At 46.3% G+C, this 27,550-nt stretch overlaps 2 protein-coding genes across 6 annotated transcripts; one reads left to right on the top strand and one right to left on the bottom strand.

Moving 5' to 3' along the window:
* Positions 1 to 192: 192 nt before the first annotated feature.
* Positions 193 to 21,470, top strand: fer1l6 (fer-1 like family member 6). Of its 5 annotated transcripts, XM_069154418.1 has the most exons (46): positions 1,386 to 1,578; positions 2,670 to 2,758; positions 3,057 to 3,174; positions 4,044 to 4,098; positions 4,182 to 4,313; positions 4,401 to 4,463; positions 4,542 to 4,620; positions 5,374 to 5,530; positions 5,829 to 6,015; positions 6,399 to 6,500; positions 6,582 to 6,672; positions 6,906 to 7,023; positions 7,118 to 7,352; positions 7,435 to 7,543; positions 7,668 to 7,914; positions 8,519 to 8,639; positions 8,794 to 8,894; positions 8,980 to 9,082; positions 9,258 to 9,377; positions 9,477 to 9,629; positions 10,192 to 10,363; positions 10,458 to 10,582; positions 11,538 to 11,672; positions 11,789 to 11,938; positions 12,017 to 12,124; positions 12,255 to 12,317; positions 12,571 to 12,669; positions 12,851 to 13,076; positions 13,946 to 14,073; positions 14,163 to 14,285; positions 14,368 to 14,413; positions 14,910 to 14,954; positions 15,352 to 15,449; positions 15,874 to 16,002; positions 16,084 to 16,224; positions 16,306 to 16,433; positions 16,514 to 16,684; positions 16,785 to 16,939; positions 17,023 to 17,165; positions 17,432 to 17,520; positions 17,662 to 17,760; positions 19,603 to 19,723; positions 19,831 to 19,951; positions 20,753 to 20,910; positions 21,020 to 21,120; positions 21,226 to 21,470. In XM_069154418.1, the coding sequence occupies exons 1-46, from the start codon at positions 1,544 to 1,546 to the stop codon at positions 21,422 to 21,424; spliced, it is 5,688 nt and encodes a 1,895-aa protein (XP_069010519.1). In that variant the 5' UTR covers positions 1,386 to 1,543; the 3' UTR covers positions 21,425 to 21,470. The 5 variants fall into 5 exon arrangements, with proteins under 5 accessions (XP_069010516.1, XP_069010519.1, XP_069010520.1 ...); XM_069154415.1 differs by lacking the exon at positions 1,386 to 1,578 and adding an exon at positions 193 to 219 and having other exon boundaries at positions 11,789 to 12,124; XM_069154419.1 differs by lacking the exon at positions 14,910 to 14,954.
* ifngr2 (interferon gamma receptor 2) lies at positions 20,099 to 27,309 on the bottom strand. Its single transcript, XM_069154420.1, has 7 exons — positions 27,148 to 27,309; positions 25,934 to 26,051; positions 25,108 to 25,277; positions 24,869 to 25,017; positions 24,351 to 24,492; positions 23,966 to 24,111; positions 20,099 to 23,517 (listed from the first exon to the last, which is right to left on the bottom strand). The coding sequence occupies exons 1-7, from the start codon at positions 27,230 to 27,232 to the stop codon at positions 23,425 to 23,427; spliced, it is 903 nt and encodes a 300-aa protein (XP_069010521.1). The 5' UTR covers positions 27,233 to 27,309; the 3' UTR covers positions 20,099 to 23,424.
* Positions 27,310 to 27,550: the final 241 nt, after the last annotated feature.

The following is a 27,550-nucleotide window of genomic DNA, read 5'->3' as shown; positions in this document are numbered from 1 at the left end:
AAAATCTAATTAAAAAAAAAATAAAAATAATAAAAAGTTGATTTTTGGAGAGCTTCCCAGGCTGTGGACCTCTGGCGGGTGATGAAGGGAAACCTGCTGCTTCGGCTTTGCAGCTTCATCCTCTGAACAAACACTCCTCCCGCTTGCAGCAGAGCGTGTCAAGCAGCCAGACAGACGAGTGACACCGTCCTCGCACTGAAGCATGGATCCCAAACAGAGGTAGGACGCCTGCTCTCCTCACTCGTGATCTGTTTGACTTTTTCAAATGTTAAAACCGGATGTGTGTGAAGTGTCAGAGTTCATTCATGGAAAAGATTGTTGAAGATCCATCCGCAGACTGGATATAAAAGTGTTCGTAGCTTCTGAAAAATGGTTCCAATGCAGAAGTGTCTTAAGCTGCAATACCACCGAGTGCCAAAAGAGGTCAACTCCAAAAAGAATCGGCTCCATAGACTCCCATTCAACTTCTCTCATGAAATACATTGGCTGTTTGTTTGAGCCACTGACAATCACTGCCAGTATATTTTTTCTCCTATTTTAATTTACTACGAAGTACCGCTTCACGTTGCAGCTGCTTCAGTTTTGGGCGCTCGGATGAAGGAAACACTCGACACATTCGCTCGTCATATTCTGTCACAAAGAAGTGTCGACGTCTTCCATCAGATTTACGAGGTTCGAGTAACGGTGACGTCACATTTCCTGATTTTGGAACTTCCCGATGTGTAAACTGTTTATAAAAGTGTTCATAGGTTCCAATGTTCCAAAATGGTTCCAATGCAGAAGTGCCTTAAACTGCAATACCACCGAGTGCCACTAGAGGTCGGCTCCAAAATGCCTCCGGCTCCATAGACTCCCATTCAACTTCTCTCATCAAATACAAAGTCAATAAAATGTCTCCATTATTTATCTCGGTGTTGTTAGCTAAAGTCACTCCTTCTTATTAGTTTTCTGGAGGTCCATCTGAAAATAATCCCTCATTCATTAGAAAATAAGATTCAAAAAGATCTGTTTTTGGGGGCGTGTCTGTTAAGACACTTCTACATCGGCCTCATTTTTCAGACCCAGAAGCTACGAACATGTTTTTATACAGTCTATGGTTCCATCATATTCTTCTACCCAGAATGCGTTGCGCCTTTTTGGTTTGTTTGGTCGTCTGTCGTGCAGCGTACCTCTCACCTGTACAACATAAACTATAAAGCAAGAAAAGCAGGTGACAGTTTAGGCAGCGTGAGAAAAGTGGAGGGCAGGTCCACTTGATAGAAACCACAAACTCTCTACTGAAACCACCACACGGAGGGAGGGATTTTTTTTCTGAGGAGAGGCGGGCGTACATACGGGCTGAGCCGGACCGAGGTGGTTTATCAGGCAGCAGAAGTTAAGGGATGTTGTGATAAGTCTGTTTACTGACAGGATCATTGTGCAGAGATCCTTCAGCTGCGGTGAGGACAGAAATAATTTAGTCTGAGTCAGTCAAGTCCATGTTGAGGTGTGAACTGAAGAACCTGCCGGTTGTGAAAGAAAACGGATCACCCGTGCGGACAGAATGGATCCTTCGGAGAGTCCTCAGAGCCAGCAGCGGTGAGCAGCACGAGCGCCGACGATCTTAGTTCGTGAACACTTGAGTTTCTTAATGACCTCTGCAGCATCAGTCTGATTGTTTTATTCGAGAAAATGTTCAACAGTTTTAAGATGTCAGAGGAGGATATTTTGTTTTGAAACAGGAAGAAAAAGTTCCGATTAATGTCTCGTTAATTCAAATTAAGAACATCATGTACAATTTAGGTCAGAAAAGTCTAAATTCTAGTCAAACGGACGTAAAAGTCATAAACCGCCTCGTCACATCGTTTAGGAGTTTTAATACTTGAAAAGATGAGCATCTTGAAAGGAACACGTTAAAGGATTTCATAAAAAAAAAAAAAAATCTAAATCAATCAATCATCAATCAATCAATCAATCAAATGTGATCTATTTAGCACTTTTCATACATTTTGGTCCGGTTCGAAATGCTCAACAGATGATTGACAGGTCAATAATCAGACAGACAGTTGTAGACCAGAAAAAATAAAATACATTTAAAAACAATTTGAAGACATAATTTCAAAAAGAAAAATTTTAAAAAATAAAATAAAATTTTAAAAAGACGCTTTGACAAGAGAAACAATATGTTAGAAGAAATAACAATAAGAGTAAGAAACCAAAATAGAAGAATAAAAATGAGGACAGTAAAATGTATTAAAAAGATCAAAGCTTTAATTCTAAAAAAGTAATAACAAGTTAGAGTTGATAGGAGCTACAATAAAGAATTAGATAAGTAATAAAAAGGACAATCAAATAAAAATAAATAAATACAAATAAATTGTAAAAGTAAATATAATATAGTGAAAAGGTTTTCAATTTACATTCTAAAAACATGTTTTCTGGGATTCTGAGTGTTGGAAAAAAACAATTGCTATTTTATTCATTTATTCAGGCACAATATCGAGTGAAAGAGTGTGAACAGTCTGAAGCCTCCGACACCTGATGTTAATATTCAGTTATTGTAAATGATGATCTGATCATCTCAACTAACTTTACAGGAAAACAAATCGTTTGGAGGATGTTTGAACACCTTCTCCTTCTTCTTCTTCTTCTTCTTCTTCTTCTTCTTCTTCTTCTTTTTCTGTGAACAGAAAGGCCAAGATAATGTTTGGCCTGAAAGTGAAGAAGAAGAAGAAGAAAGTCAACATTGATCTGGTCCTGGCAAACAAAGGAGCTGAGGGTAAGGCCTGCAAAACACACACACACACACACACACACACACACACACACACACACACACACACACACACGCAGAGACGAACCTTTGTTAAACATGGTTCTCCTTGATGTAGATCATCCGGCTGTCTGGTTTGACAATAAACGTCCTGTGAAATGATTTTAAGATGATTATTATGACAGGAAGTGGTTCAGGGATTCCCCCCACCCCACCGCTCCTCCTCCTCCCCACTCCCCCGCTGGTCCACATCCAGCCGTGGGACAGGTCCACTTGTAGTCACTCTGTTGGTCTCATCGTACAGAGAGCGAGGTGGAGGGGACGGCTGAAGCATCTACGCTGCAGGACAAAGAAAAGACGGAGGATCAACCGGAAACCTCTGCAGCCAGAACCAGAACCAGAAACCTCCCCAACAACAAGAGGTGGGAGACATTGAATGTCCAGATCGTGGACTCACAGCAGGTTGTAAAGTATTAAATGAGTATTAAATGTGTCCTTTTAGTGACAACTTAACAACAACAATAAATCAAGGGAAAGGAAAATGGTCCGTTAGGCAGCGGAACGTTTCAGAAGATGAATTTGACCATTTCAAGCAAACAAACCGACGGCGTTTGCTGCCTCTGTCATCCTGGTAACAAAACAAAAAAAAAACATAAACCCTTCCTGGAGCCTTCAAAATAAAAGCATCAACAATTACTCAAATGAATCGAAGTAATGATATGAACAACGTAGTCCACAAATGAATAGATATGGGTATTAGTATTAGTAAATACAATTATTCGCTCCGAGACTAAAACCAAAGGCTCCATCAGATTATCGATTGTTCCCAGTAAAGCGTCCTCATAAGTGGGATGCCACATGGCTCCGTGTTGGGTCCTCTTCTTTTCAGATAGATCAGACAGTTCCTGTTGCGCGTGAACGGTGCACAGTATCGCCATGTGCTTTGAGCACGGAGAAACTGAAACCTTCGTGAGGAAGTTCTCAAAGTTTCGTCGTTTCGTCCCCCCGTTTTTGCGAAGTGGTTCAGGTGGATGTTTCTGACAACCTGCGCACTAGAAATCAGTTAAACGTCTGAACTGCCCTCAAACTCCAGTTTTTACAACTTTGTTATTTGATGTTTTTATGTCTCTTTTAATTATGATAGATTTTTTTTTTTGATGAGTCTTCAGGTCCCTCCTGTTAAATAAAGATGTTACGACCTGTTTAAAAAACAATAAGGTTTACTGATAAGGACTGATAATGTTAGTGACGATACCATGTGACACTGACGTCTTCAGTAAAACCTCCTCAGGTCCAAACTGAAAACTCTGGTCCAGGAGAGCGAAGGGAAACCGCAGAGCTTCCAGGTAACACCAGAACGCAGCTTTAACCGTCGTCTGGACAGACTTCTTTTTGTTTGAAAGTGTCTTATTGCCGGTCCGTCTCGTAGATCGCCATCAACATCACGGAGGCACGGCAGCTGGTAGGAGAAAACATCGACCCCAACGTGGTCATCGAGATCGGGGACGAGAAGAAGCAGACGACGGTCAAAGAAGGAACCAACGCTCCCTTTTACAACGAGGTGAGGAGGAGAAGTCATAGGAAAAACAAACATTTGAATCTTCCGTCTCCGTGTTAATGTGTCTCCGTCCTCCTTTCTCTCCATCAGTATTTCGTGTTCGACTTCTTCGCCCACAGAGAACTCTTCTTTGACAAAGTCATCAAGCTGACGGTGAGCAAATCAGAAATGCTTTTTGGTCGTCGGTTGGAAGAATGAAACGCGAGCTGCTCCCCTTGTCTGTCTGTCCAGGTGATGCACTCCAAGATGCTGCGGAGTTTCTGCGTGGGATCCTTCAAGCTGGACGTGTGGACGGTGTACAAGCAGCCAGGTATCTCGTGGTTGAAGTGGAGTGGAGCTTTCTCGGAGCTGCGCGGTGCATTCGAGGTCACGTCTGCTGGTTTCCACTCATGGCTTCTACTCGAGAGGCTGACATTCAGTAATATTAAAAAAACAGAGGGCGACGCTTTAACGGCCGCATAACCCCCGATAACAATAACAACGTCAAGGCACGTGTGATACTGCGATTACACAACATATTACCGACTAAATAAAACATGTAAAATCTGAATGTGTTCATATTGTGGAGTGATTCACTCTCAAAATATTATACTTTTTGTGAGTGCGATTTCTGTTTCCATGGCAACACTTTGGGTGTGACTAAAAACTAAAAGAGACCTGACTTCACCAAATGGGTCATTTAATAGACCTATAACAAGTAGAAACTACATTATATTACATATTATATGAAATTCTATTCTAATTCTATATTCCCATTGAGAAGGCGGAGTGATATTTGTAATGATGAGTAGGGTGTGATGTCATGATGATTTGTTCCAAACGTTCAGTTGACCAATCAGCTCTCTGGGTTGGACCTACTCGTCTTATAACTGATGATAATCCCTAAATAAGATTGAAGAGGTGAACTGAGGTTGCATCGTCATCTCCAGCAGACATTGATCCGGTCGACGTGGTTCTCCGAGGACGTTCTGCTCTCTCTCCTCCTGCAGCGTTCCTCTCGTTTGCCCTCCTGCCTCCAGACGCATCACCCGTCCGTCTGTCTGTCGATCTCTGCTCCCTACAGGTCACCAGTTCATCAATAAGTGGGCCATGCTCACCAATCCTAGCGACATCAGCACCGGGGTCAAAGGTTACGTCAAGTGTGACATCAGCGTCTCAGCGAAGGGGGACGCCATAAAGCCGGGACCGAAAGCGAGTGATACCGAGGAACAGATAGACAAGTGAGATCCTCTAAAACATGTTGAATAGTCTTCATGGGGAGCGACGTCCTCTTGTATGTCTTTATTATATTCTATTGCCTCCTCTAATTTCACTTTATAGTAACTTATATCTCCTTATACACAGATGACACACTGATATTTTTAGGTAAATAATATTTGACTTCTTGGAAGTGCATGGAAAAAAAGAAAATTTGGTATATTCATGGTCCCCAGAGGCTTTCAACTGGCTGTGATGTGTTTCCTCTCTTGGTGGTTTCTTAGCATCGTGATGTATTCGTAACGTCCTATTTGTCCTCAGGAACCTGCTGGTTCCCGAGGGCTTCCCCTCCGAGCGACCGTGGGCTCGTTTCTGCGTGAAGGTGTACCGTGCCGAAGGCCTCCCCCGGAACAACTCCAGCATCATGGCCAACGTTACCAAAGCCTTCATCGGAGACAACACGGCGCTCATCGACCCGTATGTGGTCGTCGGCTTCTTCAAGCAAGTGGTGGGTTGGACGTTGTTTTAAAATGGATCGGAGAGAGACTGGGAATCTGTGGTTCCAGAGAGATTTGCGTGAAACTACCCTGAGGTGTTTAACAGCAATTATTGAAGTCGTGGCGGTTTTACTTATAAATTTTGGCAGTTAGATTCCAACGATTAGAGGCAGCTTCATAAATCGATGTAGGAGATAAACCAGGAGCCCCGGGGCAGAGACGCCGGAGGCCTGTCAATCAAACAGACACCGCTGCATCCTCCAAAGGAAACATGAACACAGACTGAATGACTCCTGCTGGGTCCAGTCCTGCGTCCTCTTCAGACGATTGTGCGGTTAAGCGGGTGTTGTTGTCGTCATCATTAGTTGTCTACTCTCCTTGCGTCACCTCTCAGGGTCGCACATCCACCCAGAAGTCCACGGCCGACCCGGTGTGGAACGAGCAGATCGTCTTCACCGAGATGTTTCCCCCTTTGTGTCAGAGAATGAAGATCCAGGTCGGGAACCGCCTGCAGACCTCAGCACTATCTAGAGAGACGTTTAAGAAAAGTAGTCAGCAGTCTGCTGTCTCCACACAGGTCTGGGATGAGGGGAGCATGAGTGACGTCGCCATAGGAACCCACTACTTTGACCTGAGACGCATCTCCAATGAGCAGGACGGCGACAAAGGTAGGCAGACGTGGAGTTTCTGCAAATGTGACACAATCGTTCACTCGGCCCCAGGGATGAGCAGATTCGAATTTGGCGGTCAAAGGTCAAAGTTCGAGGTCACTGTGACCTCATGTTCCCCTTCATCTGTACGTCTGTTCTTGTGACTCCAGACATACGCGTGAACTACAACTTGAGCGGTTAGCGGAGGCAAACAACCGCTAGTCGGTAATTCTGGTTCTTTCTGTCTCCAGGGTTTTTACCGACGTTCGGCCCTGCTTGGATCAACTTGTACGGCTCGGCCCAAAACTTCTCTTTGGGTGATGACACAGCGGAGCTGAACGAAGGCATTGGAGAGGGCGTGTCCTACAGGTCGATCTTTATTCAAAACGTTTCCATTAAAAGAAAAATGGATTGATGGATGAATAATGTAATAAACGAGCTGACTGATCGTGTGTGCTGTCAGGGGGCGGGTCTACCTGGAGCTCGCCGTGGAGATCCTGTCAGGAGGGACGGGCTCAGAGTCCAAACTCAGCCGGATGGTCAAACCTGTGAAAGACGCTAAAGCGGGAAAAGCTGGAGGGAAGGATGGGAAGACTCCTGCTGGAGGAGGAGGCGGAGGAGGAGGAGGAGGAGCAGCTGATGACGACAAAGGAAAAGCTGCAGCAGCAGAGGTCCTGCCGGTGGAAGCTCCTCCGGCGGTAAGAAGCGAGGAGGATGGTGTTGGGCGACTGTGGTGGCACGTCAGAATACCGAGAAATGAAGGAATGTTTCTGTGTGCAGCTGAACGCCGACCACATGCGGAGCTTCCTGCTGTTCGGCGTCGTGTTTGAAGCCACCATGATCGACAGGAAGATCGGAGACCGACCCATCAGCTTCGAGTTCTCACTGGGTGAGTCGACAAAACAACAAACGCCGTCTGTAAAGAGCCCATGAGGCTCCGTGTGTTTACGGCCTTCGTGTGGCCGGAGGGACGTAAAAACCCCTCCATCCTCTGCTCGTGTCTCCTCCCTCAGGTAACTATGGTAACGTCTTGGAGCCGACCGCCCAACCCCTCATCAGCGTCACCAGCCCCGGCATCGCTCGGAGGAGAAGAGCGCTGGACCTCCCGGACGCCGGCGACGTGTTTGGCTCCTCCTCCTCCCGCGGCTCCTCCCCCACTCGCGCCTCCTCCCTCCTCCTGCCCCGAGAGCCTCAGGAACCCGGCGGCAGCTGCAAGTCCAGCACGGCTCCGGAGAAGCCGCTCATCGTCGAGGGAAACAGGTGGAGTCGCTTTTGTTCATGAACTTTGTGATGTTAGTCAGTTCTGTACTCAAGTGTAAATTTGTGATTTATAAAAAAAAAAATTCTGATAACTTGAGTTACTTTTCAGGTAACAGTTTTTCTGCTAAAAACCATGTATCTCCAAAGTTGTTGATTTTGGAAAATGCCTTGTTTTTCCATGTTGAGTTCAATTCAATTTTACTTATATTGGGCCAAATTTATATAAAGTGAAGTCCTTACAACAGAACTTTACAGCGTTATACGGAGGAATTCAACAATTGCCACGTAAGGGAGTGGGTTAAAAATTCTCCAACAGAAGGAAAAAACTCTCTTTTAACAGGAAGAAACCTCTGTAAGAACCTGGCTCAGAGGTGGGCGGAGCATCTGTCGCTAGCGGTTGGAGAGGAGAGCAGAGAGAGAAAAGAACAGCATAAAGAATGTTCCCTGTGGAGCTGCGAGTAGCTGCTAGTCGATGTTAGACATCAAGTTTGATATTATTGAATCCTCATGATGTCGTTCATCTCCTGGTTTAATGTGTGTATATTTCTGTGTGTGTGTGTGTGTGTGTGTGTGTGTGTGTGTGTGTGTGTGTGTGTGTGTTCAGGTACTACATGTATTTGCCCCTGGAGAAGCAGAAGCCGTGTGTTAATGTTCTGACTCACTGGGAGGACCGAACCTACCGACTGTACAACTCAAACATGCTGGAGAACATAGCTGTTCTGTTTGTACGCACGCACACACACACACACACACACACCGTATGATCCCATTTAGACCCAGAATAACATCATACATCGTCTGATCCTGCGAGTGTGTCTTTTTACTCCTGCGGGTTTAAACGCCTTCCTGCTGACGAATAAAGCTCTCCGTGTCTCGTAGGAGGAAGGCGTGGCCGGCGCCGCCGAGCTCCACAGAAAGTCCGACCCGGCAGCCGAGCCCACGATCAAAACCGTCCTCTCAGACTTCTGCCTGGACGCCAGGTACTGAAGCAGACGTTGTCGGTCGGTCGGTGAGCGAGATACTGACGGGTGTTTGAACTCCGTCTGTGTGCTGTCGTTGCTGCAGGAGTTTCATCACAGCTGCGGAGGCCAAGCTGAAGGCGGAGCTAAAGTCCACCTACCTGACACAGCTGGACAAGAAGCGCCTGACCATGTGTAAACAGGAGCTGGTGGGGAGAGTGCATGCACACACACACACACACACATTTTGATTTGTTTTTTGTTTATTACCACAAGAATGTCCCATATGCAAGCTGTTTAATCACATACAATCGCATACAACCACGTGTGTGTGTGTGTGTGTGTGTGTGTGTGTGTGTGTGTGTGTGTGTGTGTGTGTTGCAGGAGAGTATGATAGGAGAGGCCCAGTCGATGGGAGAGAGGAAGAGAAAAACTGGCGGTGTGAAAGAAATGCTGCAGGACGCAACAAAACTCACACACAGACTTCGCTTCCTCGTGGAGGAGGTACAACGAACACCTCAACAGTATGTGTTTGTGTGTGTGTGCGTTATCTCTTTGTTTCACCTCGGTGCATCCTAAACTCTTCCTGGTCATGCACTGCAGCCCCAGCACACGGTGCCGGACATGTTTGTGTGGTTGCTGAGCAACAACAAGCGCGTGGCGTACGCTCGGGTTCGAACCAGAGACCTGCTGTTCTCCGGCAGCCGGGAGGCCCGAGGAATCCACTGTGGCAAGATAATCACGCTGTTCCTGAAGGTACACACACACACACTTCACTCTCTCTCACACACACAGCAGCAGTGTGTAGGACTTGGTGGCATCTGGTGGTGAGGTTGCAGATTACAGCTGGCTGAACACACCTTCTCTTCCCAAAACCACAGACTGTTTATCAATATGTTTCGTAGTCTCTGAAGTACCTTAGAGTGCAGTACCACCGATGGCCACTAGGGGCGGGCTCCAATAGACTCCCACGGAAAAAGTATCAAGTTCTCTCCTGAAATACAAAGTCAGTAAATGTTTTCCACGAGTCATCGTGGTGTCGTTAGATAAACTCCCTAAATAAATAACTCCAGCATTCATTAGATATGACGACTCAGATATGTTTTGGGGGTCGGGGCTACATTGATTGACATGCCGTTTTTTCCAGTATAGGTGGGCGGGGCATAGTGTCGCGTGTTCCCAGTCAGATCCACTTGGTCGTCCAAATATGGTCACTGCTGACTACAAAAAACAACAACAAGATAGCGATGGTTAAAATGTAAAAAAAAACAACAACCTGTGTGCGTGTGTGTGTGCGTCTGTGTGCGTTTGTGCGCAGCCTCCAGGGAAGCGCGTTGCTGGCTTGTCGGTCCAGGCGAAGCTCGATGTGTCCCTGTGGTTCGGAGCCTGTTCAGACTCCGCCCACATGCTGGACGACCTGCCTGCAGGATTCAGTCCGGCCTCGGGGGGCGCCAACGCCAGCTCCCCTCCCGCTCACCTGCTCTGCACAGGTGAGGAAGAGGAAGATGACATTCGGTTTAAGGAGGAAGAACAGTCGGATCAGCGGAGAGTCAAGTTAATCGATCGAACTGCTTCTGTCTGCAGAGCAGCATCACTTCCTGCTCAGGTGTCACATGTACCAGGCTCGCGGTCTGATCGCTGCCGACACCTCCGGCCTGTCCGACCCCTTCGCTCGGGTCACCTACCTGTCACACAGCCAGACCACCAACGTAAGTATGTGTGTATGTGTGTGTGTGTGTGTGCTTTTAATGTCATCATTTTTATATTTGGATAAAATCTGAGAGGTGCAAGTAACTTTTAACCAAAACGCAATTCCATAATTCCACATTTTTCTGCCACTGTTAAAAAAAAAAATCATCCGTTAATCCTCCTCCTTTGACCCGGTCCCGGTCCGGTCTCGGAGGCAGCACCTGGAGCGGGTTAGTCCAGACCTCCCCTTCCACTCCAACATGTTCCAGCTCCTCCTGGACTACCCCCAGACCAGATGAGATCTATGATCCCTCCGGTGTGTTCTGGTTCTGACCCGGGGTCTCCCACAGAAAACCTCCAATGGAAGGCGTCCAGGAGGATCCTGATCAGATGCTGAACCACCTCAACTGGGACTGAGACAGTCAGGAAGCAGGTCCAAAAGAAATGTTCGAGACAAAGTCTAAATTGGGTCCAGAACCAGAGCAGAAACCAGTCTAAAACCAGGCCCAAACTAGTCCTAAACAAAGTCTGAAACCAGCTTTGAAACCAGAACTGAAACTAGAGAAAGGTCCCAAAATTACACCCAGAACCACGCTAGAAAAAGGCCAGAAACCAGGTCCAAACCAAGTCTTGAACCAGGTCCAAAACAAGAGTCCTGACCTCAGCATCATGGAGTCTGTCTGGGCTCAGAAACCGGTCCAACACCGTCCATTCCCGCTACCCCGAGGCGTCCTCAAGACCAGTAGAGATCTAAAAATACCCGCGGTGAGTTCTGGTTCTGACCCGGGGGCGTCTCCTACCAGCTGGACTCTTCTCATTCCGTGTACCTGCGATCTCGTTCTGTCAGTCGCGGCACCAAAGCTCACGACCGCCAGGTACCGAGGGGAGACGGAGCGGCTCGCCTCCTCACCGCCGTCGGGGGTCCGTCTGAATGAAGTGTTGATGCGCTGCTGTCTTTTCGTGTGTGTTTGTCAGATCATCAGTCAGACTCTCAGTCCCACCTGGAATCAGTGTCTGCCGATGAGCCGGCTGCTGCTGAGCGGAGACCTGCAGCACATCCGGGAGGAGCCGCCGCGCGTCCTCGTCGAGGTGTACGACGACGACGCCCTGGTAACGCTCCGTCCGGACACATCGCCGCTTCACACCTGTTGCTGCAGATGGTGACGGCTTTTTCTTTTTCTTTCCTTCTCTCTCTCTCTCTCTCTCTCTCTGAACCGCCCCGGCAGGGAAAGGCTGAGTATCTGGGAGCCACGGTGGCGGTGCCTGAAGTCCGCCTGACCTCTGACCCCTACACTCCTCCGATTCTGCAGTACAGCCCTCTGCACTGCGGCAGCCAGGAGGGAGGAGAACTGCTGGCCGCCTTCGAGCTGCTGCAGGTCGGTCGGCCGGTCGGTCGTGAAGCCCGTCAGATTAAAGCGGGGTTTGAGGTGCTGATAAGTGTCTCGTGTCTGCAGATCCCGGAGTCGGGAGAGCAGCGTCTGCCCGAGTTAGAGGAGCAGGAAGGAGGCGTCTACTCAGTTCCTGCCAACATCCGGCCGGTTCTCAGCACCTACAGGCTCGAGGTTCGGCTGCTCGAGTGTGTGTGAGAATTAGTCATCAATCACACTGGCACACTTCTGACACTGTAGTGTGTGTGTGTGTGTGTGTGTGTGTGTGTGTGTCTGTGTGTCTGTGTGTCTGTCTCTCCTCCAGGTGTTATTCTGGGGTCTGAGGGAGCTGAAGAAGGTTCAGTTCCTGTCAGTTGATCGGCCTCAGGTGCAAACACACAAACTGTCAGACACACCGTCTCAGAGAGCAACTCTGATGAGAGTACACCTGTCTGTACACCTGTTTTCTCCTGTTTACAAACCTGTATACACCTGTTTGAACCTGTTTGAACATCTGCTTCAACCGGTTTACGCCTGATTCTGTGTGTGCAGTCTGACCGCGGCAGTAAAACACAGTAGAAACTCACTGTCCCCCTGATGCGTCCTCATGTGTCCTGGATCGGTTCCCTCTCTGTCCGCAGGTCTTCATAGAGTGTGCGGGTAAAACGTTGCGTTCCTCCGTGATTCAGAAGTACAAGTCCAACCCCAACTTCAGCACGCTGGTCGACGCCATCGAGCTGGTGAGACCAACACTTCCCTAGCATGTGAACAAAGGTAGTAAGAGCTGATGAGGAGGGGTTAGTTCGAGCCGCGGGGTAATGTACGGATGTGGCGTTCGGGTGTCCACGTGCTTTGCGGTTATGCAGCGTCCTCTGACTGAAGCTTCGATGCGTTTATCGTTGTCCTGTCGCTGTGCTGCAGGAGTTACCGGAGAACGAACACCTCCATCCTCCTCTCAGCATCACTGTGGTCGACTGGCGGGCGTTCGGTCGCAGCACGCTGGTGGGAAACCACATCATCAACAACCTGAAGGCCTTCAAGTACCTCCCACCTCCACCGCCGCCGCCTCGCACGCACACACACAAACCAGCCGAGGTCACACACACACCTGCGCCAGATCCGACACCAGAGCCACACAGCGCTGAGGGTAACCTGTGTGTGTGTGTGTGTGTGGGGGGGGGGGGGGGGGGGGGGGGGGTACAATGATTTTATGTGTTGGTGTTATTGGAAAAAAAACACTTTACTGCCCATAAATATGATCAAACACCTGCTGCATCTCCATACGACAGACAGCACATTTTGATCATTAGAAACCTGGTGGTTAAGAGACAGAGAAACTGACCTGAGCGGCAAGAGGCACTGCTGATGATTAAAACGATCCAAAAACGAAGGATAATGATCACAAACTTATGTATAAAAAAACAAAAAACAAATGTAGACACTGAAACATTCATAAAGAAAAAGAAAAATGATCATAAATAAAAAATAAAAAAAAAACGTCTATAAAGGGGCACAAAAGCACTGAAAAATTACCATAAATTGGCAAAAAACTAAAACAAATTGTTGCATTTTTTTCAAGCAGCAACCGTCAATGAAAAACATGCAGTTCCTCAAATGTCCACTAGAGGCTCCAGCAGAGAGGCTGTGGAGACACAGACCTCCATGTTAAAACTTTACAGCAGAAATAAACATGTTTACAGAAATAAATATATTTACAGCAGAAATAAAAATGTTTATAGTAGAAATAAACATGTTTACAGCTTGGCACAACAAACTGTTTCGGTCCTTGTAGCTAACTTTCCCGTTCACGACAACCGTACGAACTTTTATAGAATTCACTTTTTAAATAGTATTAAAGTTATGCAGAATTAAGGGGCGGGGCTGCTTTGAGTGACAGGTGGGTGCCGTCACATTTGATCTTCATCAAACTCTGATGTGCTGATGTGGCTGGAAGCTCGCGGGTCCTTTCACTGCCACTTTTGATCGAGGACTTACAGCATGTCCGTCGTCCCGCAGGACCGTCGCAGGACGCTGGAGAGACCAGTTCAAATGTCGTAGCCCACCAGGATTTCCTAATCACCGTCGAGAAAGAAGTCCCGCCTCCAGCCCCGCCCATTCTTCACCAAAAGTTCGGGAAGAAGAGGGTAAGGTTTCTGCAGCAACGTGTTCTTGTGGATCACTCACACACATCTAGCCACACACTCCTCACGTGTGCACCACGTTTTACACCCAGGACGACAGGACGAAGAGCACGCGAAGTCGCTCGACCAAGAGAAGGAGGCGGACCATCGCCGACGAGTCGGCCGAGAGCGTCATCGACTGGTGGTCCAAATACTACGCGTCTGTGGAGAAACAGGTGGCTCTGATGGTTCGCCGTCATCTCAACAAGGAAAACACGTGTTTTTAAAGATGTAAAGTGTAAACTGTGTGTGTTTCAGGCCAAACAGAAGGACGTCCCTCCGTTACCACAGGTCTTTCAGAAAGGTAAGAGTCGAAGGTCATTGTCGGTTACAGACGAGCAAGGTGGTAGAGACCAAAAACAGAGCTAAAAGAAAGTAAATGGACTTAAAACAACTCCAAATTCATTCCGATGTTCAACTGCTAAACGTGTAAATAGGAAACTAACTGGTTGCGCGTATCAGCTTTAAAGTTGATCGTATGTCAGCGAGGCAGAATATCCGTTACTGCGGGTTTTAAAATGTTGCGTAAACCGAAAGCAACAAACAAACCTACACACAAAGTGGGTTTTTTTGTTGTTGTTTTTTTTTTTGTTTTTTTTTCACTTCTCACACCTCATGTCAGTGAGGAAACCGTTCTAAAACATCTTTAAAGTGCACCTCTGTCTCACCGCCGATCGGCGTTGAGTTCAGGAACCGTAAATGTACCTCTGGGACACATTTTGTGAGCGACCTGGTCGTAGGGAGGGTTGTCGCCCCGTCTTCTGCCCTCTGACCCACACACACACTGTTGTGCGTTGCAGCTTTGCCGTACCAGAGCTTGCTCAGCGATGGAATAGACTCTTTGGGTAAGGATCAAAACACGCAGGGTCACGCTAAGCCTCTGTTACACTCAGGAAATGTTCTTCCTGGTAACCCTGGGAACGTATCGGCTGCGGTGGTCCGACCCTGCAGACCAACTGTAGGGACCTGTGATTATGATGTTGCACTGTTCACGTACTGGGTCGGGTCCTGGCGCTGCATGATCTGCATGGCATTTTGGTAAATATCAGAGATAATATACGCAAAGGTTTACGACAAACTGCTAAAAGACAGACAAGACAGCTCTGAATGGAAACAAACGATTGTACCTGCTGTGAAACGTTTGCTGGAGTTTGTTTCCTGCTTGCTAAAATAACGGTTCCACCTGGCTGTAAATACATTCCTGCGCTTCCTGCTGATCGTATGTCATGTTTGTTCCGTCAGTCAGCGGCCACTCGGACGGAGACAAGAAGAAGAAGCAGAAAGGAAAGGCAACCCTGGAGCCCACCGTTGCTCTACGCACTAAACTAGCCACACTTCAGGTACTTCACTGTTCGATTTCTATGGGAATAGCTTTGGAGGCTATTTTGAAAGATTTAAATCCAAACAGCGTTTGTCAAAATATCACAGATGTGTTTAAAATGTTTGTAAAAATTACTCATAAAAGGCAGAACTCCTGAATTTTACAAACTTGTACTTAGACTTCAACTTAACTTTTTAGACACGTGTTGCTGTCATCAAAATAAGCATTTATTTGACATAAAGCAATAACATCTGATATGTTGTCTTTGGTTTATTTTAAATTGAATGAGTTTACGTGATTTCATCACATTCAGTTTTTTCATTTACATTTTACACAGCGTCTCAACTCTTTTGGGGAATCCGGGTTGTAGTTTTGGAACAAATCTGGTGGTTTAGTAGAGTGTTGGACTCTCCCGCTTTGAACTGCACCGCGTTTGTCTGCAGCTGTACAACAAGGAGCTGGAGGCAGAGTTCGGGCCGTTTGACGACTGGGTGAACACGTACGAGCTGTTCAGAGGAAAAGCCAACGAGGAGGAAGGAGCGAGCGAGGAGAGGTTCGTCGGAAAGTTTAAGGTGAGACAGCTGCGCAGGTTGAACGTCCCCCGTGTCTCTGAAACAGATCTTCACGCATCTCCTCGTGTGCTGCTCCCTCAGGGCAAATTCTGCCTCTACAAACTGACTGAGGACGAGGCGGAGGACTGGGACGAAGTCGCGGACACCGGGAGCCTCAGAGTCAGTAGAGGAATCCCCCCAAACGGGCCGACCCAAGTCCTCATCCGGGTTTACATCGTCTCTGTGAGTCCCGCTCTGTTCCGAGCCTCCTTTCTAAATTACTGTCTCAGACGTTGCTGAATGAACTCCCCCTCCCCTCGCCAGGCATCCAACCTGCACCCGGCCGACCCGGACGGGAAGGCGGACCCTTACATTGTCCTCCGACTTGGCAAAAACGAAATCAAAGACAGAGACAACTACATTCCTAAACAGCTGAACCCTGTTTTTGGAAGGTAAATGAACGGACCGAGCTCGAGTCGAACCCGTCCCGGTGGTTTCATGTTTCCCGAAGCTCGCTCTCCTCCTTTTTCAGATCGTTCGAGATGCAGGCGAGGTTTCCTCAGGAGTCCCTGCTGTCGGTGGTCATCTACGACTACGACCTGGTGGGAGGGGACGACCTGATCGGCGAGACTCGCGTCGACCTGGAGAACCGCTTCTTCAGCCGACACAGAGCCACCTGCGGACTGCCCAGCGAGTACAGTCTGTAAGTCCAGGCGTCCGACCTCGTCGCCGCACTCTTACTGGGTGGAGAGTTGAAGGAATGACGTGCTGTCTGTCCGTCCGTCCGTCTGTCTGTCTGTCAGTGAGGGTTACAACGCCTGGAGAGACTGCCTGAAGCCGTCAGAGCTGCTGTCCAAGATGTGCAGAGAGAACGGTGTGGACGGTCCTCACTTCAACCCGGGACGCATCGTCGTGGCCGGCAAAGTCTTCGCTGGCAAGACGCTGTTCATGCATGAAGGTAGAGACACGTGGAAATCATCCGTTTCACCGGTTCGTCTGCAGCTTGTCGACATGTGGCAAATAGATGTGTTTACGTCTCAGACGAGCCGGTGGAGTCCTACGAGCACTTGTCCCTGAAGATCCTGCACCGCTGGGCCGAGATCCCGGCGGTCGGCTGCAAACTGGTACCTGAACACATCGAGACCAGGACCCTGTTCAACAAGGCTCGGCCTGGAATGGACCAGGTATTTTCTTTACATGACCTCACTCCAGGTCTGATCTAATTCGTATCCTGGTCAATCCGTCTTCATAACTAAAGGTTTGTTGGCAGCCAACAAAGATCCAACTGACTGGAATAGTCCAGTCTGTTGGTCGGGTACCAACACCAACGATCAAAACATAAACATTCAGGCAGCAAATGCCAAAATGAAGTTGTATAAGACATGTTACTGTGTGTGTGTGTGTGTGTGTGTGTGTGTGTGTGTGTGTGTGTGTGTGTGTGTGTGTGTAGGGACAGGTCCAGATGTGGGTGGACATCTTTCCCATGGACCTGCCACATCCAGGACCTTCAGTGGACATCTCACCTCGAAAACCAAAAGGGTGAGTGAGTGTCTCTCGGCAGCAGCTGGAGACCCGAGAAAAAGTTTTGTTTTTGAAAAGGACCAACTGACACTCAGGTGTGTGTGTGTGTGTGTGTGTGTGTGTGTGTGTGTGTGTGTGTGTGTTCGTGTTCGTGTTCAGGTACGAGCTGCGGATCATCATCTGGAACACGGAGGATGTGATTCTGGAGGACAGCAACTTCCTGACCGGTCAACAGTCCAGTGATATCTACATTAAGGGGTGATTCAAAATTAAAAGCCTCCCTTCTGTTCAGACTGCAGACATTTAATCCAAATCAGTTTGCTTTTTAGTTTTTTTTGTTTTTTTTTAATTAGGATGAAGTTCATAAATCAGAGGCTACAAATTAATGAGATTTTGTTATAATCTGTTCCACATCTGGGACTTTTAGTCAGTCATTAGATGGATTGTTTCTCTATAAGGTGACCTTTAACCTTTTGGATATGAAATGTCCTGCCTCGTCATTCGATCCTATTAGATATTTGTTTGAAATTTTGTCACAATTAATGTATGAATCCTTGAGATATGATGTTGGTAAGAATGGGTTGAATTGGTGACCTTTGACCCTCAAATTCTAATCAGTTAAAATCTGGGACCAAGTGAAGGTTTAGGCCAAGTTTGAAGAAATTCCATTGAGGCGTTTATTTTGAGGTATGGAGACGTTTTTTTTTTAAGTATAGAGACGGTTTTTTGAGGTATAGAGACGTTTTTTTGAAGTATGTAGGCGTTTTTTGAGGTATGGAGGCGTTTTTTTGAGGTATGGAAACGTTTTTTTTGAGGTATGGAGGCGTTTTTTTGAGGTATAGAGACGTTTTTTTTTTTAGGTATGGAGGCGTTTTTTTAGGTATGGAGGCGTTTTTTTGAGGTATAGAGACGGGTTTTTTTAGGTATGGAGGCGTTTTTTTGAGGTATGGAGGCGTTTTTTTGAGGTATGGAGATGTTTTTTTGAGGTATGGAGGCGTTTTTTTGAGGTATAGAGACGGTTTTTTTTAGGTATGGAGGCGTTTTTTTTTAGGTATGGAGGCGTTTTTTTGAGGTATAGAGACGTTTTTTTTAGGTATGGAGGCGTTTTTTTGAGGTATGGAGGCGTTTTTTTGAGGTATGGAGATGTTTTTTTGAGGTATGGAGGCGTTTTTTCGAGGTATGGAGACGTTTTTTTTTTTTAGGTATGCAGGCGTTTTTTGAGGTATGGAGACATTTTTGTTAGGTATGGAGGCGTTTTTTTGAGGTATGGAGGGTTTTTTTTTTTAGGTATGAAGGCGTTTTTTGAGGTATGGAGACATTTTTGTTAGGTATGGAGGCGTTTTTTTGAGGTATGGAGGCGTTTTTTTGAGGTATGGAGACATTTTTGTTAGGTATGGAGGCGTTTTTTTAAGGTATGGAGATGTTTTTTTGAGGTATGGAGACATTTTTGTTAGGTATGGAGGCGTTTTTTGAGGTATGGAGGCGTTTTTTTAAGGTATGGAGGCGGGTTTTTTTTTAGGTATAGAGACGGTTTTTTTTTAGGTATGGAGGCGTTTTTTGAGGAATGGAGACGTTTTTTGAGGTATGGAGATGTTTTTTGAGGTATGGAGACGTTTTTTGAGGTATGGAGATGTTTTTTTTGAGGTATGGAGACATTTTTGTTAGATATGGAGGCGTTTTTTTGAGGTATGGAGGCGTTTTTTTGAGGTATAGAAACGTTTTTTTGAGGTATGGAGGCGTTTTTTTGAGGTATAGACGGGGTTTTTTTTAGGTATGAAGGCGTTTTTTTGAGGTATGGAGACATTTTTTTGAGGTATGGAGGCGTTTTTTTTTTAGGTATGGAGACGTTTTTTTGAGGTATGGAGGCGTTTTTTTAAGGTATGGAGGCGGGTTTTTTTTAGGTATAGAGACGGGGTTTTTTTTAGGTATGGAGGCGTTTTTTGAGGAATGGAGACGTTTTTTGAGGTATGGAGATGTTTTTTTGAGGTATGGAGGCGTTTCTTTGAGGTATGGAGAAGTTTTTTTGAGGTATCGCTTTCACGAGAACAGGATGGAGGAACAACATGTGTGTGTGGCTGTAAAACACGACTCCTTCTGCAGCTGGCTGAAAGGTTTGGAGGACGACCGGCAGGAGACCGACGTGCACTACAACTCTCTGACCGGAGAAGGAAACTTCAACTGGCGCTTCGTGTTCCCCTTCAGCTACCTGCCCGCCGAGAAGGTACCGACCGACAGGCCGGGTCCGACCGGACCAGATAAACCTGATCTGTAATCCCCAGGAGGAAAGCGGTGAAACAGTAAACCTCCTCTCCCCCCCTCCCCCCGCAGGTGGTGGTGGTGAGGAAGAGGGAGAGTATTTTCTCTCTGGATAAAACGGAGCAGAAGCTTCCCGCCATCCTCATCCTGCAGGTCTGGGACTTTGAGACGCTGTCGTCAGACGACTTCCTGGGTGAGTGAACGAATGGCACTCCTGTTTCTGTCCGTCTGACTCTGTGTGTGTGTGTGTGTGTGTGTGTGTTTGTTTGTTTGTATGTGTTGTTGGAATTCACCAATTGATTCCACCGAGTTGTTTTGATCAGAGACACCAATAGGCAGATTCAATCAGCAAGTTGATTTATTCAGCAACTTCAGCATACATGATATCACGGAGAGCCCAACATCAACCAGAGGTCTCTCTGTTGGAGTCTGATCTGAGCACTCGATATTACATATTTTTATACAGGTAGGGCGGGGACTTTAGTCTCGGATGTTCCACAAGAGGAGTACCAACTCCTTATCGAGAGTTGGTACCGTGACCTCCTGAATCTGAGTTCAGCTCGCGTGTGAGTTGTCACGTACCGAAACTTACTTCGTGTTCTCATGACCTTGGGCACACAGCTGTGTGCAGCACATCTTAATGCTGAGTCGACAGGGTTACATATAGTATCATAATAGCATTTGATTAAAGACTGGATCAAACATATATATATATATATATATATATATATATATATATATATATATATATATATATAAATGGGCATAGCATAAGCTACCACATTTAAGCATAATCTACCACAGTGTGTGTGTGTGTTGTGCATGTGTGTGCGCGCGCTGTGTTTGTTTGTGTGTGTGTTAAGGTTAATGTGTGTGTGTGTTTGTGTGTGTCTTATGGTTAATGTGTGTGTGTGTGTGTGTGTGTGTGTGTGTGTTGTGTGTGTTATGGTTAATGTCTGTGTGTGTGTGTGTGTGTGTGTGTGTGTGTGTGCAGGCACACTGGAATTGGACCTCCACGGATTTCCTCGTGGAGCAAAAACCTCCAAGTCCTGTAAGGCGGACATGTTGACGGACGTGACGGAGAGAATCTCCATCTTCCAACAGAAGCGAGCGCGAGGCTGGTGGCCCTTCTGCAAGTCTGCAGAGCTGACGGTACGCACGCACACACACACACACACACACACACACACACACACACTGTACACAACAGCATAAACAACAACGTGAGGCACCGATGGACAGTCGTGCTTTAATGCTGCAGGGGAAAGTGGAGGCGGAGTTTCATCTTGTGAGCGTCGAGGAGGCCGAGAAAAACCCCGTTGGCCGAGCGCGAAAGGAGCCGGAGCCGCTGCCCAAACCCAAGTAAGAGTTCAACTTCAGGGAGCTAACCGACGTGAAAAGAACAGTCGTTGTTGTTTGTTTGTGTTGTCGTACCGCGTAAACAAACACGGCGTTTTTGTCCCCCAGCCGCCCGGACACGTCTTTCTCCTGGTTCATCAACCCCTTCAAGTGTTTCTTCCACCTCGTGTGGAAAAGCTACAAGAAGTACATCATCATCGCCCTCCTGCTGCTCATCACCTTCCTCTTCCTCGCTCTGCTCTTCTACACACTGCCGGGGGCCATCTCCAATAAGATCGTCAACGGCAACGACAATGGCAATGGATGACACACACACACACACACACACACACACACACACACACACACACACACATTAACCATAACACACACCCCCAATATAGAGTAGAAAATAAGTTAAATAAATTCTCCTTTTGTGAACATCAACGCGTCTGTCTCTCGTTATTTGCTGTATATTTTCTATGTATTTCCCGTTGTGAAGGAAAACATAATTGTCCGATTCCCAGTTGCAGTTTAATCTGGTGGCTTTGAACGCAGCGATATGGTACGATGGGTATGTCGCTATTTTGGACGAATTTGTTTTTCATATTTTGGATGACTTTTTATACGACATGCTACAGTATGACTTTTTTATGATATTTTAGACGACATGCTATAGTATAACTTTTTTCAAATTTTGGATACAACATGACTTTTTGTAATATTTCGGACGAGTTTTTTTTTTTATACCATTTTTGATGACTTTCTTCTTTCTTTTTCTCATTTCGGATGACATGCTATAAAATGACTTTTTTTTTCAACATTTTAGATGACATGCTATATTATGACTTTTTTATGACATTTCGGATGACGTGAATGACGACATATAGTATGACTTTTTTCACATTTTGGTAAGTGTACAATAAATACTGGCTGTAGCTCAGCTTGTACAGTGGGGTTGCCTTGTCATCAGAAGGTTGGTGGTTTGATCACCTCCTATGTCAATTTCCAGATATTATACTTCTTTGACATCTTGGACCACATTATGACAAAAAGGTCCTCTGATGATATCGGGGGAAACTTGGGGTTCATAGTTTTACCCCACATACTGACAGCAGGAGGTGAGGCTTAGAGGTTGTTTTTTTTAGATTAGCCTTTAAATCAAGGGAAAACATTTTATGTTATGTTTTGACATGTACACCATAAAATATTGTCAGTAGAGATATCTTTTAATGGTTGTGTAGAGGAGATTGCCTATAATTTTGGAAATATCTGAGCCATGTTTGTGGGACACTGCATGACTACATCTCGGTGTGATACAGTTGTCCCAACAAATTTGGTGTATGTATGTGCAACTGGGTGCCGGGGCTGCAGTTTAGGGGGCGCTGACGAGCCGTTTGGCCACGCCCACTCGCAAAACGCATATCAGATGTGTCGTCTCACCACGCCGGATGTATGCGACACGTTTCATGAGGTTTCAAGCATCCCATCACCTTAAACATCAACTTCCTGTGTCCCGGTGAAACGTCAAACTTTGCCGCATCGCCACGGCGACGCCCTTTGAAACAAATCGAACGAAATTCTCAATATATCATCGACCGCATGTTTAGGTTATTGCGACCCGACTTTAGGTTCATGTGATCAACCGGCTCGATGTAGCATTTGAAAGTATGAAAATAAATGTTTCATAGTGCACGGAAAAAATGTCCAAGTCGGTCCGACAAAATCCCCGAGGAGGAGTTCGTTAAAGTACAACGTGCGAATCGCCAAAAATGGCGACTAAATTCAAAATGGCGGACTTTCTGTTGAGTTGACGTAACGGTGCAATATAACTTTTTTGCGCGTCTCGGTGTGATACACGTGTCCACCGGATTTCGCGCGTGTACGTAAATGTAGCTGCCGGGGAATCTCTTTAGGGGGCGCTAGCGAGCCATTTGGCCACGCCCATTCGCGACTCCACTAGAATACGAAATTTTTCGGCGGGAGACATATGTGTGTCCACTTTCATGAGATAAAGCCTCCAAAAAATGCATTTAAACTTTTAGAAAAAACATATTTTATGAACAACAACAGGCCCAAAAAATGCACAGAAGTAAGGCGGAGGTGGTGGACATTGTGTGTGTGTGTGTGTGCCAATAGTTTTACAAACTGACTTAATGCTGTGATTGATAAAACAAACAAAAAAAGTTCACAGAAGTAAGGCGCGAAGTAAGGTATCCTGGGCGCGCCACCCCTTTTCCAATCATGATAACGTTTAGTAACACACGAGGACGATGATGAGGACGAGGACGAGGATGAGGACGAGGACAAGGGGGAGGACGACTGGTTTCAGTCCTTCGGCTCGATGCTGGTAATGACGTCGTAGTTCTCGGTCGGGCTGTCGAGGAGCTGGACGGCTCGCTCAGGAGGACGCTCCATCAACTGCAGGAGAGAAGAACATCATCGGTTACCTAGGAGACGCTACATCTCACACCCGGTCCACCCGGTCCACCCTGTGTACACATCACGGGGGTCTGAGCTCATTGGCAGTGCTGATTGGTAGAGATTTGGGTTGAAGCGAGAAAGTCGGAAATAAACATCCGGACAAAAAAAAAAAGAAAAGAAAAAAAAAAGCTAAAACTTTCAGACTGACTGGAGAGGAAAACACGAGATCCGCATCAGGAGGCTCTTCCTGTCGGATCACATGTACATTCATCACACAGCTTTGTGCTGCTGCTCCTTCTCTAGAAGTGGAATCACCTCCCCTCTCAATCCCAGCCAACAGCTCAGCGGGAGACGTCAAATCAAATCATCAACACAGAGCATTTACGCCCCCACCTAGTGGTCGTTAAGGTCAGCGTGCGCCCTGCGAGAGTGTTTTGGTGCTCACGTCTGTGATCTGGTACGGCGGTCGCAGGCACTGTTTGAGTTTGCCGTGATGGAAGATGATGAAGTAGGCGATCGTGGGCACCCCGACGAACAGGACGACGACGGCGAACACCACCACGGTGATCGTCCCCGCGTGCGAGGTGTCTCCTGGAGAGAGGGTGCAGGACACACACACACACACACACACACACACACACACACACACACACACACACACACACACACACAGAGTCCATTTATTCTTCAGAGGATTTAAGAGCTTTAAATAAAACACAACTTCACACATCAGCATGTTGAAGCACCTTTAAAGGAACACTGCGTTAAAAATCGGCGTCTGGAAGGCACCATAACACAGAGCGGGGCGGGTGGGGGGGGGCGTCTCTTACCTGGCTTGAGGACGACCTCACACTGGGCGCAGCTGGACAGTCCGACGGGCTGACGGTGGGTGACGAACTCCACCTCCACGCAGTACCTCTGCCCCACCTCCAGGTCGTTGATAATTGCTTGGGAAATGTAATCTCCGTACAGCTGGTGAAGAGCAGCAGACGTTGTGCCACCTGATGTCACCTGAACTGCTTGAATTGCTTTATTATATACTTCTGTTTGCGTTTAATTTCATCTGTTCTTACGGAATTGAATCCTTTTCTATATATATACATATTTTTTTTTTAAATGTTCCTTCGTGTCCGTTTTTATGCGAAACACTGCGTTCCTTGTATGAAAAATAAGCAGAAGCGGAATCTGATCGTTCGGAGGATCGTTTATCGTATTTGGAGCGCAAAAATTCGTCTTCTGTTTGATGTCAATAAAAACATTTTTTTAAAAAAGCGCGTTTTGTTAAACTATAATCGGGCTCATATGAATAAAAGGTCAAATGTCAGGATGGTTTCGTGGGCGCCCTCACCTGCGGCTTCTCTCCCTCCTTCCCGTAGTAAACCCTGTGTTGTGTGTGGTCGGCGTAGTCCCGATGCAGACTGTGGTTCCTGGTCAGTAGGACGGTGAGGGAGCCGGGGGGCCACGCCTTCAGGCTGAACTCGGGGCTGCACGAGTCGCCTGGAGGATGGGGAGGAGGGGAGATGATGTCAGCACTGACGATGCCGTCTGACGATGCCGGGAGAGATTTGTGTTCGAATGCGTCCTCACCGTGCCGGCTGCAGGCCGCAACCTCCTCCGAGGCGACGCCGCGCCGCACCGCTCGCACGCGCAGCATCACGCAGCCGTGCTCGGCCGTCGCCGCGGCGTCGGCGAAGTCACAGGAAGTGTTGGATGTCCGGCCGCACCCCGGCACGTCGCTCCACTTTTTGACGTTGGAACTGAGGACGACAAACAAAAACAAAAAAAAATCACACGAGCTCCGTAATCTGCGTCCTGTCGACAGAAACTTTTTTTTTTTTTTATCTAAACTATAAAACACAACTGGAGATTTAAAAAAATATATTTTACAGTCTTTATATCACGGGATAATATCGATGATTTCGTCCAATGAAGTTGTGTTTTTACATGTATCTCACCATGAAATATTGTCAGTAAAAATATATTTGTATAGTTGTGTGGAGGAGATTGTTTTGAATCTGGAAATATCTGAACCATGTTTGTGGGACACTGTATGACTCAGCAATTTGAAAAAAATATGTGCCTGACAGAAAATAAATAAAGCAGGGACACGTGATAATAACTTTTATCTGAACTATAAAACACAACTAACACTTATTTTCATTCGTGATTTAATCTGCAGGAAAACTCTGAATTTTCTTTTCAGGTTTGTCAAAAACAGTCCAAAGTTATTCAGTTTGCTATGACAAAGAAAACGACCGAATCTTCACGCGAGAAGCTGAAAACGACCGAATTTCACTTAAAAAAAAAACAACAACAACAACAACAACAATCCTTCAACGATTTAACAGCTTTTAAACGTATTTCTTTCAAAGTGTGTGTTTGGTTTGAAATTCTGCCCGTGTTGAGTGGTCACCTGCGGTACTGGACCTTGAAGGTGACGTCCGGCTCGTCGGTGGCAGGAGTCCACCTCAGCTGCCCCTTTTCAACATGGACGTCCAGCGGCAGCGGCGGCGGCGGCGGCTCAGGCAGCGCTGGGACAGACGGGGAAGAACACGGAGAAGAGGGAACGTTTACTTTTCTTTTTGGGGATCTACTTTCTTCTGAACAGTATCTGAAAAGCCTTTCAGATAATCAACAAACTGGTTGTGTGATAAATCATTCAGTCATTCAGACGGGACCGTTTCTTCTTCTGATGAGTCAATACATTTAAAATGTTGTATTTCATTTGCACAGAAGGTTTATGCAGCATGTTTCTCTTCCTCACTACACTTCGCAATAAATAATTTTGATTTTAAACAGAAACTGATTTTAAAAAATTGAAAAAAAAGACCCGGTTGATTTGAATCATCAAGTCTGATAAACGAGGAGGACGAAGCAGAGAAAGATCTTTTGACTGAGTTTCTTCGGGACGGGACTTTTTGTGTTTTCAGGTTTTGAAATTTAACAGAAATTTTACACATCTACAGACACACAAAGACAGCTGCTGATTATCTCGCCGGTCGCCGTCGTCTCTTTAGACTGAAGGCTGAACGGCAGTAACAATAAAAGACCCATTCCATTAATCTTCTGTAATTTCCTGTTGCTCAAGGATCCTTATGTACGTGCTGCTTAAAAAGGTTTGGCTTTTCGAAATCCACTTCATTCATTTCAAATGACATTCAACCCTCCAAGTGGCACCATTTTTGTTTTGTATGGTTTTGTTTTTGCATTTATGAGGCCAAAAAAAAAACTAAATAAAGAATGTATTTTTGGATTTGAAATCAAATACTAAAAGTTTTGGTGTAGTTTTCAGCAACATATTTCAGCATCAGAGTGACCAAATATATTATATTGACATGAATTGGTGGAATAACGTTATGCCGAATTTACCACAACACTTTATATTAGATAAATCAAAAGCATTTAGACCAAGAAAACTGGTGTTCGCGTGCCGAACTGAAACAAAACGTTAAAAAAAGGTTGAGTTTACGACCGAGTCTGGCGCGCTGTTTTTTTCCTGAATAAAATAGAACGTAGTGACAGGCTGCGCTAAACCACACACACACACACACACACACGCACGCACACGCAGTGCGCCACTAGCACGAACGGCTAACCGGAAACCCCGTCTAATGGCGAGTAGTTTACCTCGGACGACTATCAGAAAACACGCCAGGCGGACAAACATCGTGGCGGCCTCATTTCCCAGAGGTCGACGGGTCTGTGGCCTCATGCGGACATCCCGCTGCTCCGACTTCCAGCGTAGGAGGACGGCGAGGGAATCTGGGAAGGTTCCGCGTTGGAGTCACTTCTCCTTAATTGTCGACATTTCCTGAAACGCCCCTTAAAGGTAACGTCCGAATAATAATAATAATAATAATAATAATAATAATAATAATAATAATAACAATAAAGCATTTTCTTTTTTTTTTAAAGTTTGTTAGCGGAATAATGTTAATCTTTTTTCTTTTTAAACAGAGCCCTTTTTTTTCTTAAAAAAAAAGTCGGCGCACTTTATGTTAAAAGTCAAAATACATACAAACACTATAAC

The sequence above is a fragment of the Embiotoca jacksoni genome, unplaced genomic scaffold (genome assembly GCF_022577435.1).
Source record: "Embiotoca jacksoni isolate LCO1_2020_lvr unplaced genomic scaffold, fEmbJac1.0.p SCAF_2, whole genome shotgun sequence".
Lineage (NCBI taxonomy): Eukaryota > Metazoa > Chordata > Actinopteri > Embiotocidae > Embiotoca > Embiotoca jacksoni.
This window is presented reverse-complemented; position numbering and strand designations above follow the sequence as displayed.

What these genes read in the sequence shown, in the direction of transcription:
- fer1l6 (XM_069154414.1), top strand. Translation starts at nt 1,544, where the DNA reads ATGGATCCTTCGGAGAGTCCTCAGAGCCAGCAGCG. An exon ending in ACAAAGTCATCAAGCTGACG is followed by an intron (nt 4,464 to 4,541) that starts GTGAGCAAATCA and finishes CTGTCTGTCCAG; the next exon opens with GTGATGCACTCCAAGATGCT. An exon ending in AGTGATATCTACATTAAGGG is followed by an intron (nt 17,761 to 19,602) that starts GTGATTCAAAAT and finishes CTCCTTCTGCAG; the next exon opens with CTGGCTGAAAGGTTTGGAGG.
- ifngr2 (XM_069154420.1), bottom strand. Translation starts at nt 27,232, where the DNA reads ATGAGGCCACAGACCCGTCGACCTCTGGGAAATGAGGCCGCCACGATG. An exon ending in TTTTCTGATAGTCGTCCGAG is followed by an intron (nt 26,052 to 27,147) that starts GTAAACTACTCG and finishes CGTCTGTCCCAG; the next exon opens with CGCTGCCTGAGCCGCCGCCG. An exon ending in CGCCGTACCAGATCACAGAC is followed by an intron (nt 23,518 to 23,965) that starts GTGAGCACCAAA and finishes TCTCTCCTGCAG; the next exon opens with TTGATGGAGCGTCCTCCTGA.